Source organism: Pimephales promelas, chromosome 17 (genome assembly GCF_988280905.1).
Source record: "Pimephales promelas chromosome 17, fPimPro1.hap1.1, whole genome shotgun sequence".
Lineage (NCBI taxonomy): Eukaryota > Metazoa > Chordata > Actinopteri > Cypriniformes > Leuciscidae > Pimephales > Pimephales promelas.
This window is the reverse complement of record NC_142785.1, coordinates 26011025-26028969: the sequence shown is the minus strand read 5'-3', so window position 1 is coordinate 26028969 and position 17945 is coordinate 26011025. Positions and strand designations below refer to the sequence as shown.

General features: G+C 36.3%; 1 protein-coding gene across 4 annotated transcripts in view; it reads left to right on the top strand.

Annotated features, from left to right (window-relative positions):
• llgl2 (LLGL scribble cell polarity complex component 2) overlaps positions 1-16931 on the top strand; it is a 30841-nt gene extending 13910 nt beyond the window's left edge. For 2 of the 4 annotated variants that reach the window (XM_039665137.2, XM_039665138.2), the window contains 21 exons: positions 127-285; positions 738-900; positions 1013-1145; positions 2389-2443; positions 2802-2956; positions 3093-3304; positions 4010-4077; positions 5004-5157; positions 5278-5382; positions 6283-6575; positions 7917-8061; positions 9492-9642; positions 9759-9875; positions 11764-11930; positions 12011-12272; positions 12369-12525; positions 12628-12656; positions 13848-13895; positions 14317-14359; positions 14454-14515; positions 15923-16931. In XM_039665137.2, the coding sequence (XP_039521071.2) occupies positions 127-285; positions 738-900; positions 1013-1145; positions 2389-2443; positions 2802-2956; positions 3093-3304; positions 4010-4077; positions 5004-5157; positions 5278-5382; positions 6283-6575; positions 7917-8061; positions 9492-9642; positions 9759-9875; positions 11764-11930; positions 12011-12272; positions 12369-12525; positions 12628-12656; positions 13848-13895; positions 14317-14359; positions 14454-14515; positions 15923-15927 (2683 nt within the window). In that variant the 3' untranslated portion in view covers positions 15928-16931. Of the gene's footprint in view, positions 1-126; positions 286-737; positions 901-1012; positions 1146-2388; positions 2444-2801; positions 2957-3092; positions 3305-4009; positions 4078-5003; positions 5158-5277; positions 5383-6282; positions 6576-7916; positions 8062-9491; positions 9643-9758; positions 9876-11763; positions 11931-12010; positions 12273-12368; positions 12526-12627; positions 12657-13847; positions 13896-14316; positions 14360-14453; positions 14525-15922 lie in introns of all 4 variants that reach the window. The other 2 variants (XM_089122291.1, XM_039665139.2) reach the window with 2 other exon arrangements.
• The last annotated feature ends 1014 nt before the right edge of the window (positions 16932-17945 follow it).

Here is a 17945-nt window from a genome sequence, read left to right as displayed (position 1 = left end):
TGCATTGGAACTAAAAAGTGTATATGACCTAAAAATAAGCCAGCAGTCTAGTCTAACTGTCTATCCTGTGTCTAATCTAAGTGTAACTGGGGTAGAAGAAAAAGTTTTTTTCTTTTGATGCGACAGCGCCCCTCCCAGCGTGACGCGGGTCACGGCCGTCCTGGCACACTCGTCGGGTGAGCTGCTGTTGCTGGGCACAGAGGGAGGACACGTGTTTGTTGTAGAAGTGCCAGGATTCAGAGAACTGGAGGAGAACAACATAAGCGTGGAGGATGTACAGAACAGGTCAGATGTCACATTGGTCAGATTTAGGAATTCATGTAAAAAATGTACTATTTTTTTTATAAATAACACGCATGCTGGCTTTAAATGTTTAATTTGTCCATGCTTATTTGCATAATAGTATCTTAAAAGTGCCTTTAATGTGTAATATAACATATTTACTGTTTCTGTCTTTTATCTTTCCCAGAATAGTGTTAAATAAATGCTTTGTCACTTTGCATATGAACACTATTTAAAGACAAGAACTAAAATGAGCATATTCAATATACTTTTCATTGTTCTGTGACTTGTAGTTCTATAATCTCTCAATTCATTTTGATTATATACACATATAAGCTGCATACATTCTTCAAATAGTTTCTCTGGAATGGTATAATGCAACACTCTTGCATGCCTAAGATGACTGTTATAGTTACTCTTTGCGATCGCTGATCTGTTCACCACTACTTTCCCAGAGTTCCAGAGGATTATGCTGGCCGCAGGAATCTGGAGTGTGTTGAAACTCTGCATGAGAACCCGCTCAACCCGCGGCAGGTGCTGATTGGCTACAGCCGTGGCCTGATGGTTCTGTGGGATCTGGATCGGCAGCGTCCCATCCAACACTTTCTCAGCACACAGGTACCATATAATGCAACGTTGTCATTTTGAACTCTGAAAGTCAAAACTAACTCGACTCAAAAAAGATTCTAAGAAGAGGCCTGTAAATTTCCCTTTTTTGTGTCCTCTGCAGCAACTAGAGAGTGTTTGGTGGATGGAGGATGGCGCGAACATTCTCAGTTCCCATAGTGATGGGAGCTACTGCCAGTGGACAGTCACTGGTGAGAATCCGCAAACGGAGCCCGAGAAACAGGAGATTCCGTATGGTAAGATTGCTTTACCGAAATTGTTACAATTTAAAAATGTACTTCTGTTCGAAAACCTATGCTGTCTTATATACGGCGCGTGACCGGAACCGGACGATTTTCACGTGATGACAGTTTGACATGCCGGTCAAATACACTCGGGCGCCACATGATTAACGTCGCGCAACATCAATATCACACGTGCACATGGAATGCACATGTAGGAACCTCGTGAATTACGGCTGTTTCACTCTTATTTGCACCGCAAGCATGAGCGGCGCATATTTTAATCAATGAGTGCATTCACACGTGGAGCAGAAGCAGTGCGTGAGCGTCAAGCAGGAACGTCGCGTGAGCAGCAGTGAAGTGGGTGGTGAGTGGTGGTTCCACTTGTGGTCTTGAAAGTGCTCTATAAATAAAGTTGAGTTAAGATGAGTTTCTGCGCCATGTCTATTTTTTCTGCGTTGCTCACGCTCAATTAAAGTGAAAGCACACTTTTTGATGGGGAAAAGTGCCCAAAATGTACAGAATTTGCATGTGGTGTGTTTTAACAAGAACTGGAGTAGGCTATGTCAGAAAAGAAATTTTAAACTTGTTTACATTATTGAGTTTGAGTAAAAGTACTCCCAAAAAAAAAAACGTGTTTTATAGAAAAATATATATAGAAAATAAATATTTGTGTTATTGAAAATAAAAAAGCGATTCGAAAAATAAAATCGGTATAGGCAGGTCAAACTCATTGAAAATCGGAATCGGCCCAAGAAAATTGTAACCTATGCATCTCTAATATGTACTACATTTAAATAAATAAAAAAAAAACCTCTTGACCTTTAATAAAGTATGTTCTGTAAATATGCATGTTTGTAGTGTGAATACAATCCATTTTTAAATGTTTTAGAAAGAAGCCTCTTATGCTCCTCTTTAGAACAATTTATTTTAATATATTTGAAAGTTTTATTTATTCCTGTGAGGTCAAAGCTTAATTTTTAGTCTTCAGTGTCACATGATCCTTATATTGTAATATATTTGTGGAAACTGTGATGCTTTTTCAGGATTCTTTGAAGAATATAAATAATACAGTGATATTTAATTAAGTTTGATTATAATTTGATCTAAACATGGCATCTTTAAAAGTGAAATCATTTTGTTGCCTACCTTTTTGTGCCTAAAATGCTCTCATATTAGGCAGATCATTAGGTTTTGGAGCAAAACCTGGATCTTTGACTGGTCAAATGTATTTATATTGAGCTATCTGTCCACACAGGTGCCTTCCCCTGCAAGGCCATATCCAAAATTATACAGCTGCCATCAAAACAAGGGTGAGTCTTGTATATTTATTGGACAGCACTGTGAGTATTCACTAACTGACGCTAAGATAGGTGTGTTTGCTTGTGGTGTCATTAGCACAGAGTGCTTCTCCATGACACACACAGTTGAGTTAATATTTAAACCTTCCATGAAAGTGAACATGTTCCACTCCACATTAAGGTTCTCTATGTGATTTTTCTTTAACCACTAATATCTAGCCCATTTTATCATGCTCTCCTTTCATTTCATGTTGCTTTATAGTTCTCTTTTTTCATCAAAATATTTGGAAAGTACCCCCAAAGGGTAATTTGTCATTTAGTAAATTCTTATCGAAAATAATGTGTCTTCTGTCCTGTCCTCTCCTCCCAGTCCCCCATTCCTCATCTTCAGCGGAGGGATGCCGAGGGCCAGTTACGGAGACAGACACTGCATCTCCGTCATCCACAGCAAAACCCACGAGGCGCTGGACTTCACCTCACGTATTATCGACTTCTTCGTTATTCGCGAGGGAGAGAACCACAGAGGTAGAGAGACATGCTGAGAGACTCTTTTCCTTTTTAAAATATGTTAAACACTGTTGGTTTCTTTACATGCTTTTTTTCTACATCTACTTAAACATTAGCCGAGCTGCGTCTAAAGTGGTCTAAATGTCTGTCACAGGTGAGCCAAGCGCTCTTGTGGTTTTGGTGGAGGAGGAACTTGTGGTGGTAGATCTGCAGACTGAGGGGTGGCCCGTCATCCAGACGCCTTACCTCGTGCCATTACACTGTTCAGCCATTACCTGCTCGCACCACGTCTCCTCCATCCCACTCAAACTGTGGGAAAGAGTGCACGCTGCAGGAGCCCAGCAGAACACCCACTACTCTAAGAAGGTAGGCAAGATTATGCTTGCACAAATACAGAAATATTACTTGAATATTACACGTTACTGAGTAAAACAACTCACCAGGAAGAGAATACTCGCATGAAATGCTTTGATCTGTCATTTTCTGGGTTAAAGGGATAATTCACCCACAAATGAAAATTATCCTGTGATTTTCTCATCCTCAAGCCATCCTAGGTGTATATGACTTTCTTTTTTCAGATGAACACAGAGTTCTATTAAAAAAAATATCATTGCTTTTTCAAGCTTTATAATGGTGGTGAATGAAAACTAAAATAACTAGCTTCCAGCGGACGGCCTACTCAAGTCGACTCGAGCCAAAAGAGTAACCCCTGGTGCGATGTAGGTGTAGCGTAAGTTTTGATGCCTCTCGTGGTTCACATAAATAGGGCTGGGCAACAAATTCAAGCTTCTCTTATATCGAAGTCCTCTGAGATTTCTCTTGAAAAACTCGTTCTAATTACATTCGTAAATGCATCATGTGTCGGGTCAGGGGTTACTCTTTCGCCTTAAATCAGTATGGCCGTCTGACGGAAGCTAGGTATTTTAGTTTATAAAGTTTTAAATATGGATATTTTTCTTACACAAATGCATTGCTTCACTTCAGAAGGCCACGTTTTTGTTGTGATGGTTTCTGTTTAGCAGCATCATGGACAACTATTCAGTTCTTGTTCTGAAATCTGTCTTTTTGTAGCCTTGGCCTATAAATGGAGGTCAGAATCTTGCCCCAGACCCTCCCCAGAGAGACCTGCTCCTCACGGGGTGAGTAGATGTGTGATGTGAATGTCGGTCCTGGTGTGATCTTAGTCTTGAATTCACTTATTTACTTGTAAAGTTTCAAGCTGTAATATCCTTCAAAAATTGTTTTTAATAAACTTATTTTGGGGTTAAAGGGATAGTTCACCCAAAAATGAAAATTAAGTCATTAATTACTCACCCCCATGCTGTACCAACCCCGTAAGACCTTCGTTCATCTTGGGAACACAAATGAAGATATTTCATTTGATATTTCACATGATCCTACATAGGCTCCTAAGGGATTGAAACTTGACAGCCCAGAAAGTCATTGAAGAAAATGTTTAAATATCCCATGTGTGACTACAGGATTTCAAAAAAAAGTGGAGTATCCCTTTAAGGTCTTTTCTAAGATATTATTGTTTTAAAAATATAATGGCAAGCGTCCCACCTCTTACCATACGGAACAGCTTTTATCAATTTAATCTATCCTTGCTGAATAAGTGTTAATTTCTTTATTTATTTAAAAAAAAAAAATCTTACCCAAACCTGTGAATAGTAAATACTCATCGAATAAACACTTCAGTGAAACCAAAACTGTCCAAAAAAACGTGCACTGTTTATGTTTCACTTAACTTTCATCAGATAACAAAAACAGGGAAGATCAGATTCTTTTTACTTTGCAAATTAAATCATGTGTTATTTCACAGTTCCTAAAAATTTAGTAAAATCTGTTTCAAAGCTATTTCTTACTCTCATTTGTTATTTGGACAACTTGTTTAAAATCTTTCCTTGATATAGTTGGGTTTTTCCCTTCTCATGGAAACAAGGAATAACAAGGAAAAATGTTCTGTTAAGATGCTGTAATGGTTTCACCTGGAGGGAATGAGGAACTGATTATTAAAAACGAATCTTACCTTTCATGTTAAATGTATTCCTTTTCCTCTTGAAAGGCACGAAGATGGCACGGTACGTTTCTGGGACGCCTCAGGGGTCTGTCTTTACCCCATGTACAAGCTCAGCACGGCGGGAGTCTTCCACACAGATGCCGACCCAAATGACAACATGAACCAGGGCAGTGAGGGAGAGTGGCCTCCGTTCCGCAAGGTCTGTCTCACCTAAAACAAGCATTACCACTCACAATCAACGTCCTATTATTAGCACAGCTGTTTACAGTTTTCATCAAACATTTGATTCATTGTTGTTTATTATTTTTCAATATATCAGGTGGGCTGCTTTGACCCATATAGCGACGACCCGCGGCTTGGCATTCAGAAGATCCATCTGTGTAAATACAGCGGATATCTGACAGTGGCTGGAACTGCAGGACAAGTGAGTTTTCATGCGACTAGGTTATGTTATTCTCTTATTCTCACCAAAGCTGCATATATTTGATGAAAACCAGAAAAATTATAATATAGTGAAATATTACAAATTAATTAATTTAAATATATTTTAAAATGTAATTTATTCCTGTGAAGTTAAAGCTGAATTTTCAGCATCATTACTGTGTCTTCAGTGTCACATGATCCTACAGAAATCATTATAATATGCTGATTTGGTGCTCAAGAAACATTTATTATTATCAATGTTGAAAACAGCTGTGCTTTATAATATTTTTGAGGAAACCATGATTCCACAAAGATTTAAGTTTAAAAGGACATTGATTTAAAACGTAAATCTTTTGTGACATAACATGTTTTTACTGTCACTTTTGATTAATTTAATTAATCCTTGCTGAATAAAAGTATTAATTTCTCTCTCTTTTTTTTTAAATAATGACCTTAAATGTTGACCTCCAGTGAGTGCACCCAGTTGTCACGCAATTTGATTTCTCATACATTTTAGACGCTGCTGATAATTAATCATGAGCGAGAACTTGACTAAAGCGCTCTGATTTAGCAGTTTATTAACAGTCTACTACACATCATGTCTGCCATTAGGAAATGAGATGAGCTCGGTTAAACCGCTCTTCAGGATCAATAGCTCTGCCCTGTCACTGAACTACTGAGAGGTTTCTGTACGGTTATGCTGATGTGCTGGCAGAACACTACCCAAAGCTCTTTTCACGCTAAATGAATTGTGCTGTAAGAACAAATAACGTGTGTACTCTACTCTGAGGAAATGTGTTTGCAGAAGTTGAGATTGTGTGTGTTTTGTTTTTTTTATCTGTTTCTATCAGAAAGTTTTGAATAAATGTCATTTTTCATTTGTCTTTCTCCTCCCACTCAGATTCTGGTTATGGAGCTGAACGATGAGGCTGCCGAGCAGATGGTTGAGGCTACAGTGGTAGACCTGCTGCAGGGTCAGGAGGGCTTCCGCTGGAAGGGCCAAGCGCGTCTAGACGTGCGGGAGGAGGCGGTGCTGTTCCCTCCAGGCTTCCAGCCCTTCGCCCTGGTGCAGTGCCAGCCGCCCGCTGTGGTCACAGCAATCGCTCTGCACTCAGAGTGGAAACTGGTTGCATTCGGTACCAGCCATGGCTTTGGCCTGTATGACTACCATCAGAGGAATAACGTCTTTGTCAAGTGAGAAGAAAACCATTTTAAACAGCATTCCAGTTTTATTAGTACAAAAGGTCGATCTGTCACTGTTAATACATTAAGGAATATCCTTAAAAATAACCTGAAATATAAAGAACATTAGACTGATGTGATCACCACAATGTCTAAAGATGTTCCCTTCAGAAAGGGAAGTCTAAATTATAGCTATAGTGTTTGTCACCATTGTATATTTTTATCATGCTAATGCGTCAGTGGGAAATTTGCTCGTAGTGTGAATCACTAATCATATGATAGTCTGGCTTTTCTCTTTTATATGAAACATGTTAAAATATTAAATATAATGTACAGAAAATATTAATCACAACTAAACTATATAAAATATTGTTTTTATTATTTATATTTTTGTGCAATACAAGTCAAATGTACATACTGTACATTTGACACAAATGTACATACTGTCAAATGTACATTATTAGACTGTAAATTACTGTAAAAAAAATTAAAATTAAATTAATTTCCTAAAAACAGTAATATTGTGAAATATATTACAATTTAAAATAAATGTTTTTTTTATTCTATTTTTTTTTATGTAGTTTATTCCTGTGATGGCAAAGCTGAATTTTCATCCTCACTACTTCAGTACAGACACTCCTCAATGTTACATGATCCTTTTTGAAATCACTCTAATATGCATGTTGAAAACAGTTGTTGCTTAATATTTTTTTAATATTTATTGTTTCAGGATTCTTTGAATAGACATTTATTCATTTAGCTGACTCTTTTATCCAAAGCGAATTACAATTGCTATACATGTCAGAGGTCGCACGCCTCTAGGGGTTAAGTGTCTTCCTCAGGGACACATTGGTGTCTCACAGTTCGAACCCGGGTCTCTCACACCAAAGGCATGTGTCTTATCCACTGCGCCATCACCACCCCATCTGTGCCATTACTACCCCATTTAGAAAGAAAATTCAAAAGAATTGCCCTTATTTTAAATTGAACTTTTTGTAAAATTATAAATGTATTTACTGTTACTTTTTATCAATTTAATGCGTCCTTTCTAAGTATCCATGTATGGAAAAAAATCTTTCACAATTATTTTTGTTTTCAAAATTGCCACCTTTTTGACTTGGTATGTTGCACAAAAACGTTACATTTGTTAGTTTTAAATTTGAAAAATCTGTATGTAGCTACCATTTTTAAGTGTCAGTAAAAGTTATATAAAACCTTTTATTTCTGAGGCCATGTCTTTAGATTAAACTGTTAAGATCAAGATTATTAAGACCATTTGACCTATTTAAGGTCATTACAATTATAAATTCTATCAGATTTTTAGATTTTTAATAGTTGTTTGCTTGTTTGCAGGTGCACCCTTAACCCCAGTGATCAGTTGGCCTTGGAGGGGCCACTGTCACGTGTCAAGTCAATCAAAAAGTCCCTGCGACAGTCCTTCCGTAGGATTCGCCGCAGCCGGGTCTCCATGCGAAAACACCACACTAACGCAGCCAAGGTGTGTATCAGCTCTCTTCTCTAATGCTTCAATTATTCACAAGCAGTGTTTGGAATAACGCCGTTTATAATAACGGCATTAGGTAACAACGTTATTTTTTTCAGTAACAGGGTAATCGAACTAATTTTCCCGTTGTTACAACGTCATTAACGTTACTGGACGTTAAATGCGGTGTGTTACCACAGGGGTCAGTTTGGTTTGAAATGTGCTGGGGACAGAGACACATTTGGAAGTGCTGGGTACAAACTTGTCAAACTGTGCAGCTTCTCTGCTCAACCCGTAAATAAATCCATCTTAAATGGTCTAGTGGTAGATCTTTTGCCAAGGGTGTTATGGGTTCCAATCCACGATCGAATCGTTTTTTTTTTTCTCTCTCATCAGAATATGTTCATCAGTGGTTACAGTCTATATCAAGCAGGGACAAGTTTGTGTGCATTTTATTTTGTGATTTCACCAGAATGAATAGTCTCTCCGCAACGGCGATAGATTGAAGAGCGTGTCCGAGTGAAGACAAGAGAACAATGCAACTGATAGCGGCGGCCATGAGCATTCAGCTTGAGTTCAAAACCAAAACTATTTAACACTAGATCTCTTATTTAATAGCAAACTAAATGGATGCTCTGCTAGTTACCTGGACATGTTTTATTTATTTGGGTAACTCTTCCTTTTACAGTACTTGCAGTGTACTTACAGTGTACTAACCTAGAAAGTATTGGCTAATAAGGTAAGTACATGGAACAGGGGTAGGTTTAGGGGTAGGTTCAGGGTTAGTACTAGTTCTTAGTTACTAAAATAAGTACATAGTATTTACATGGGTAACTGGACTGTAAAAGGAAGCCTTACCTTTATTTGTTTCTAAAACAAATAAAATACAAAATGACTCAAAATCGATGCCTATGTTTGTTACTATGTATTGATTGAATAAACTGTGTAATCCAAACGCACCCGTGGCTCACACAGCTTGTGAGGAGGTTGGTTAATAAGTGCAGGATAAACCTCTTGCTGTCTGTCGACGTGCAAAAAGTAATTAGTTATAGTTACTCACAACTTGTTCCAAAAAGTTAGTAGCTGAATTACTCTATAATAAAAGTAACTCATTACCAGGGAAAGTAACTATTTTCGTTTCTGTTAAAAAAAGTTGCTTTGTCAAAGAATTCGGATTTTTTTTTTTTTAAATAGTTACTTTCCCTGGTAACGAGTTACTTTTATTATAGAGTAATTCAGTTACTAACTCACTTACTTTTTGGAACAAGCAGTGAGTAACTAAAACAAATTACTTTTTTTAACAGTAACTTTCCCAACACTGTTCACAAGTCAAATGAACATGTGACTAGGCATCATACATGCAGTTATTATGGTAGCGTTTAGCGCTGTGAGTTGTTGAAACGGTGGTTCTGGCTCGAAAGTAAATATTAATAATGTTTGTACAGCTGCAGGAGATCAATGCCAGGCTGGAGGCCGAAGCTCTGCAGGAGATGGAGTTGGCCCCTGTACAGAGAAAGATCGAAGCCCGTTCTTCTGACGACTCCTTTACGGGCCTCGTCAGAACACTCTACTTTGCAGATACGTTTGTCAGTGATAGTAAGTACCACAGTGTTTTTTTAATCGTTGATTTATTAAATATAGGGTTAATATTTTCAATATATTCTCTTAGACTAGCAGAATACCTTCACCAGCTGCCTCTCTCTTTTCCTCAGGTTCTCACAGTACGCCCTCACTGTGGGCAGGAACCAATGGTGGAGCTGTGTTTGCGTATGTCCTCCGTGTGCCATCACTGGAACGAAGGGCAGAGGATCCAGTACTGGCTCAAGCAGGTAAAAAGAGCATGATATATGAATGACATTTTAAGAGCTCTTCAACTTTGAAGCAGATGAACAGACATATTAATCATTTAATAAATGCATTTAACAAACATGGGTGTCTTTTAGAGTGATATTGTTGCTGATGTTTAAATAAAAGTAATAAAGTAAGGTTTTTGTGTAAGGGATAGTTCACCCAAAAATGAAATTGTCATTAATTACTCAACCTCATGTCGTTTCAAACCTGTAAAACTTTTGTTCATCTTCAGAACAAGAATGAAGATCTTTTAATGAATTCTGAGAGCTTTCTGTCCCTCTTTTGACACTTTGACGCTTCAAAAAGTTCATAAAAATATAAATGTTTATATGTGAATAATAGCCCAAATTAAATCTGTTCATCATAAAAAACGATCAAGTCTCTTTAGAATAGTTGGACTAAACCGCTCAATTCATGTGGATTAGTTTTACAATCTCTGTATGAACTTTGTAAAGGGGCAAAGTAGTAGTGTAGCTGTCAATGGAGGGACAGAAAGCTCTCCGATTTCATTAAAAGATCTTCATTCTTGTTTCAAAGATGAACAAAAGTCTTACAGGTTTGGAACAACATGAGGGCGAGTAATTAATGACAGAATTTAAATTTTTGGGTGTACTATCCCTTTAAGGGCGTTTTGGCACTTTACCTCACTTAACAATATATTTAAACTTGATAAAATCACTGGAAAGGGTGTGTTTTTTTTGTGTTTTTTTTATTAACGAAATTAATACTTTTATTTTTGGCAAAAACGACGGATGTCCCAAGCCGATCTCAAAGATAGGCCTAGATATCAGGGCTGATTAAGCTTTTTTTTTTAACTGATTAGTTTGGGCTATCCTATGCCCGATCCGTTATTTTACGTCTGGTGTCGGTATGCGCCCTCAAGTGCGTTGGTCAGCCACAACGAATTACTCGATAGTCATTTATTTACTGTTTATTTTTATCTGTCGTCAGACTGTCTGAGACGTCAGTGCTATGGGTTGCATCTTGCATTGGACGACTGACAGACTGGCATTCTGATGCCGTGAGCTTCATGCTTTCTAACCTTAAATCAAAGTTATTTATTTATTTTTTTAATTATTCTGCTTATTGTAAATATAAAAGATAAAATGTTTATGTCAGTAGTCCCATATTCATAATTGTGAGCACACAATGTTTACATCTACCAATTTTTTTTTAGTGTATAGTCTGTGTGTGTTTGTGTGTCTGTTTATATAATAATTATTCATATCCTTTTTTTACATTTGAACCTCTGAGAAACTCTATATGTCCCTGTATACATTGGATTTATTTTAATAACTGTGTGCACCAAGCACTAGGAAAATACAAGGATTGGATTGAGACTAGATATCAGCAGATACTCAATATTCATTGACTCGGATCAGATCAGGGTCATATAAAACCTGATTGGGACATCCCTAACAAGAACTCATTTAACTGAGCAATTGTGACCATAAAGACATGTCTATAAAAAATTAAAAATTAAACTTCTCTTCATTGGGATTTTTTCAATCCTGAAAAAATGAACACTGTTTCCACACAATTAAGCCACACAACTATTTTTAAAATTGATGATAATACGAAATGTTTCTTTAACTCAAGAACAGCAAATTAGAATGATTTCTTAAGGATCATGTGACACCGAAGCCTAATGGCTTCTGAAACTTCAATTTTGTATTCCAGGAATAAAGTACATTTTAAAATATATTAAAATAGAAAACAGTTATTGTATATAATTGTAAAAATATTTCTTAATAATGTTTTTACTGTGTTTTTGATAGCATAAATGATAAAATTTGAACAGTCGTGTGCACAAAACCCTGCTTACATAAACATATCTTCTATAAAAAAGTGCTTCTTCATCCCCAGCTAAAGAGATTCAGTTGATGCATCGTGCTCCAGTGGTTGGTTTGGTGGTCTTGGATGGCAAGGGCTCCCCTCTGCCCGAGCCCCTGGAGGTGGCCCATGATCTGGCCCGCAGTCCTGAAATGCATGGTTCACACCATCTATTGGTTGTGTCAGAGGAGCAATTTAAGGTGAGAATTTGCACGACACAATTTATTTTTCACCATTGCCAACATAGATAGTGTTTCTTACCGTATCTGTGTGTGCACAGCTGTTTACCCTGCCTAAAGTGAGCAGTAAATCAAAGCTGAAGCTGACCGCCGTTGACGGCTCTCGTGTGCGGCGTGTCGGCGTGGCTTGGTTTGGCTCTCGAACCGACGAACAGTTGGAGAGCAGCCTGGTGGTGTTGACCAATCAGGGTGAGCTACATGTCATCTCTCTGCCCTCCATCAAAATGCTGGTCCACTATCCTTGCATACGAAGAGAGGATGTCAGTGGAATCGCGTCTTGTGTTTTCACCAAATATGGCCAAGGTAGGAAATGCTCACTTTTCCATGCACACAGTGCATTTACTCACTTGTGTAAAATCATGGATCTACTCTGAAACTGTCTGTCTGGTCATATTTAAGGTTTCTACCTGATCTCCCCATCTGAGTTTGAGCGGTTTTCTCTCTCCACCCGCCTGGTGGTGGAACCACGCTGTCTGGTTGAGGCTCCGCTACAAATGAGGACCAAGACCCCATCAAGTCCCGTCCACAAGCAAGATGGAGTGCCTACTGAACACAGGTGTTTGTAGTTGTGTAATAGTTCAGAAGTCATTATTCCTTTCCTGTGGTCAAAGATTAATAAGTGTTTTTATATTGATGATTGTTTGTTCGGTCTTTCCAGAAATTTCAAAAGGGAGAATGATGGCTATGGTGAGAATCAGTTCGCTTTTTCCTTTTCTTTTTCTAGATCTGTGTGAATTGTGCAAACTAAGCATCCAACCAACCCTAAAACACGCATGTTCTTAGTGCTTTGTTGAATGCTTCCCCATTTTATTACCAAAAGTCACTCATGCAAAAGACTTCTGTCCATGCTTAGACAATCCATAATTGATGAAACGGTGGCTCGTTAATTCTTGGAATTTTGCTAAAAGCTCATAAACTCATAAAAGCACCAGCAAACATACTGGTATTATATACATACGTACTGGTATCATATAGCCTGCACTCAGAAATATCATAATTTAGATTTTTGTGCATGTTATTCTTCTTTCTTTTTTTCTTTTTTCTTTTTTTAGAATAAAAGTTAGAATGAAAGTTCTAAACACATGTTTAGTGAATGAAGCCCATTATTTAATTATATTTTATTAGATAATTTGTCTGCCATCAAGAGTTGTTATTAGTAACTAAAACTATAAAAAATGTTGTTGTTCATTGAAATAAAATGTAAAAATATTAAATGAAAATTAGAAATTTTGCCTTGGCAAGTAACTGAAATAAATTTTTGTAAAAAACTAAAGTAAAACTTTGTTGAACTACTAACAAATCTAAACTGAAAAATAAATGAAACCTAAATATGTCATAAATATAATTAGCCCAACTAACATTGTAGGGCTGTCAAACGATTAATTGCGATTAGTCGCATCCAAAATAAAAGTTTGTGTTTACATAATATATGTGGGTGCACTGTGTATAAATATTTTGTGTATATATATATAAATACACACATATGCATGTATGTGTGTGTGTATATATATATATATATATAAGAAAATATACATGAAAATATTTCTTTAATATATACAAGCGTGTGTGTATTTATATATATATATATATATAAAATAATTATACACAGTGCACCCACATATATTATGTAAACACAAACTTTTATTTTAGATGTGATTAATCGCGATTATACAAAATTATTGACTCTTAAACTAAAAATAAAATGAAAACTCAAAATATTAAATTAAAACCAAAATATATCAAATATTCAAATGTACATAAACGATACTAAAACAACAGTGACTTTCGAGTTGCAGTAATTATGGATTGTATTTATAACTCCTCTTTATAGCATTTGCAAGCTTTAGCCCAACTAATCAGTGTGCTTGTGTGTTCCAGAGAATTCTGCTAGACAAGTAATGGAGCATGCTTTGCTCAACGATGAGAGTGAGTACATGAGGAATCAGCAGTTAGACAGGATATTCTGAAGTACTTTAGATGTGTAACACCTCAGCATTATCAGTTTGTTTGTATCTTGCTTGCTGTGTATGTTTTGTGACATGCAATTGGCCTAAAACAATAATCCAAACATGCTGTATGATTAATCGTGGCCTGGTCTGTGCAGATGTGAGCATGATCTGTGACACTTCCATCTGCCTGCACAATAATACTGTCATATTAATATCTGTGCAAAAGATATTATAATGATTTGTTATTTATAAAGAGAGAAGAGCTCATTTTTGAGTACTTTACAAGAAATTCCAGTGAAGATGGTGTTTGCTGGACTCGTCGTATTTACTGTAGTGTCTTAGTGATTTGAGGAAAAAACTTTGAGGACTTGTTTGAATCGCATCTTGCTCTAACACAGGTGTGCTTCAGGAGATCCAGAAGTCCCTAGAAGGAGATCAAACGTAAGAAAGTTTAATTTAATGTAGATTCTGTTACTTTTTTAATATTCATTAATACCGGTAAGGTTTGAATAGTTTACCAATTGTTTGTTTAAAGGACGTTCCTTGAGAACAATCTGAAGACTAAGCCAAAAGCAGGCGATATCCTGAGCAATGGAGGTAATTACTTTCTATTCCTAATTAGCATAAATTACTATTTCAATAGTCATATTGTAATGTCCTATTGCAAGAATTTGAGAGAAGATTGATTATTGGCTTCTAGCAGTAGTGTGTTTGGAGGTGCTCTGAGAACTGTTCTTTTAAATATGGATCAGGTTTTCAGATTGTGTATGACAATCATGACGTGCTTTGGGTCACTTTTTTATATTTTGAGCAATTCCAAATTTCTTTGGTTTGTTCAGGTCATTATAATACAATGTTAATGACATGCAATGAAAAAGGAGATAAGAGGAAAATATGTAGATTTCTCTAGAATTTCGTTTGGAGACAACTTTACTAATACTACTAATAATAACATTATTATTAATGTTATGTACAGGAAGGCTGGCTTATATAAACTAGAGTGTGAATGCAAAATGGTTTAAGACCAAATCTATGTTTTGTAAAGAAAGAGACTGCTGCAATAATAATAATTGCAGTAATGATAACATTATTATTATTCTCACCTCAAAAAAAATTTTTTTTGGTCTCTGTCCATTTTAATATTTATTTATTCATTCATAATCACTAAACTATAGTGTGAGTGTATAGTGTGACCAAAAAGAGATTATAATTTTTCATTTTTAAAGAAGTAGTTCACTTTTGCTGATAATTTACTCACCCCCATGTCATCCAAGATGTCCATGTCTTTCTTTCTTCAGTCGAAAAGAAATGAAAGATTTTGATGACACTCCAGGATTTGATTTTTGACACACTTTTGGTGACACTCCATAAGGATTTTTCTCCATATAATGGACTTCAATGGGAACCAAACAGTTCAAGGTCCAAATGAGAGTTTCAGTGCAGCTTCAAATGGCTTTAAACTACACCAGACGATTAATAAGGGTCTTATCAAGCGAAACGATCGCTCATTTCAGAAATAAATAAAAAGTATAAGTTTTATAAGCACAAATGCTCACCTTGCTCTGTTCTGTGATGCGCGTTCGTGACTCTCCTGTTCAAACTCGTTCATCAAAATCAAATCTTTTTTTCCTCAGGATCCTAGATAAGACCCTTATTCATCGTCTGGTGTTGTTAAAAGCCCTTTGAAGCTGCACTGAAACTCTCATTTGGACCTTGGCTTGAACTGTTTGGTTCCCAATGAAGTCCATTATATGGAGAAAACCCTGGAAGGTTTTCATCAAAAACCTTAATTTCTTTTCGAATCTTTTTGAAAAATTATAGTTTTTATTTATTTGTTTAAATTTAAAGTGAATCATTTTGTTTCAAAGATTCAGCTTGTCTGATAAAATGTCCTTATCATGACAGGTGTAATTGATCCTTGAGCTGTGTTTAGAAACAGGCATTATTATATAACGTTTGCGCTATTTTTTCATTGCACTTCTTTGCTCTCTGCTGCATCCACAGACTGAGCCTTTTATTCCCCGTGCCTGAACGATTCTGGATCCGCTCTTCACTCCAGTCTTGCTTACGATCTGAACACTACTGTTAGTACCACTACTGAACCATGAGAAAGCCTTGCCCTGGAGAGAGGAACCTCCCACTCAAGAGCTTCTACACCCAGGAAGACGACAGAGAGAAGAGAGCGAGGGACCACCACCTGTGCCTGCTAAGACCAATCACTGTATCTCCACTGAATCCATTACATGATGGCTGACCACCTTCTCACCACCAGCGTCTACCTGTGCAGCATCCTGAGCAAATGCAGTGGCATTTGAAAGACTGACAATTTTGTTTTTAACTTAATTTTAAATGCATGACTTTTCTTTTATACCAAATTAAGAACCTCAGAATTTGCATAGATGGTGTATAATACCTGGGTGAAGATGCCATTAGCTGTTGCTGACGAATTAGGGTAGGACGACAAGGCAATGTTGGCACTAGATGCTATAACACTGTTGCATTTGAACCCCATACACATTTAAAACCCTACTGTATTCCAAAAGTAGTGTTGCCTTTCCCCCGTCCACACCAATGAGAACAGTGGGTAGATAAAAGTTCTTATAGGTACTTGTACACTACTGTGTAGTACAGATGCTGTAGTTTCTAGGGTGTACAGATTTCTGAGGGGCTAGGTTTTTAATTTCTTTCTTTTTTTTAATGTAAAACTTTTTTGTTATGCCAATAATGAATGATGTAATTTAGGAATGTAATTTTAAAATATTGTAGTCAAATGTTTTAATATATGTGTATATGAAAATCCGTACCTGTTTTGACGGTGGGTTCCTTTTACGGAGGGCTGTATTTTCTGATCTGAGGAAATATTTTGGTACTGTCTCCTGAAATGCGATTTAGCGTTTTCTTTGGGGGGGTCTAGAATATATTTTTGTAGAAACATGATTATGTATGAGAACACTAATTATTATTCTTTGTAACTTCACACTACAGTCTTCTCAGTAAAGATTTTTCACACAAACTACTGTCTTTTTCATCATTGTTGATGAGTTTGTTTAATTCAGGGAGGTCCAGTAAGAGGTTATTAAATATTAGTAGAGATTCAGGCAGAACATTTTGCTCGATCTTTTTAAAATATAAAGAATTTAAAAAGTTCACTAGTTTAGTTTTAAATATTAAAAATGGCCCAAAATTAGAAAACTAGAGCATTGGTTCATTTACTCCATATGCTTATTTTATTGTATTTTTTTATAAGTGAACTTACAAGTAGTCATCTATGGCTGAGGTGATTGTTTTGAAAACATTTTAAAGGAAATGTCCCTCTGTCTGATCAGTTGCTAAGAGTTTTGATCATCTATTATTGAGAGATGCTTTGTTCCCTAATCGCATTAGCTCAAATGTTTACCTGATATTGGACACCATCTCTTAAAGAATCTTGGAGAATAGCTGATTATGATGTTGTGCACACAGCACAAGCAAGTTATATAAAGTAGAAATTATATATTATATTAGTATGGTCAAGTATTAGCTTCTGAATATAAATGAGATTCAAATAATTAAAAACAACTAATAACATAATGTTTGGATATATTTCCCTATTATGGCAAGGAAATTATTAACAAAGACAACATTTGATTTATGGACAGGGCAAAAAAAGACTAATTTATAAATGACCATGTACTTAATATACACTGATGCACTTTAATATTTCATATTTACTCTCTTTGATATACAACTTTTTTCATTATTTTTTTTTTTATCCTGATACATATTTTTTTGTAGTTTTTGTGCTACATTATTCATTTGATACCAAATGTCTCCCCAAGGATAGTAATATCAGTAAATTATCACCTAACGGGGAAAAAAAGTTGGTCCCCATGAGGAAAGCTTCTTATAAATCAAACTAAAGTGTTTTTGAAAAGTGCAGAAAGTTTTCTGTGATAGTAGGTTAGTGTAGGATATAGTTTGTACAGTATAAAAATACATGCGTGTGTGTGTGTGTGTGTGTGTGTTTTTCTCGCTTCTTTTAGTCAGA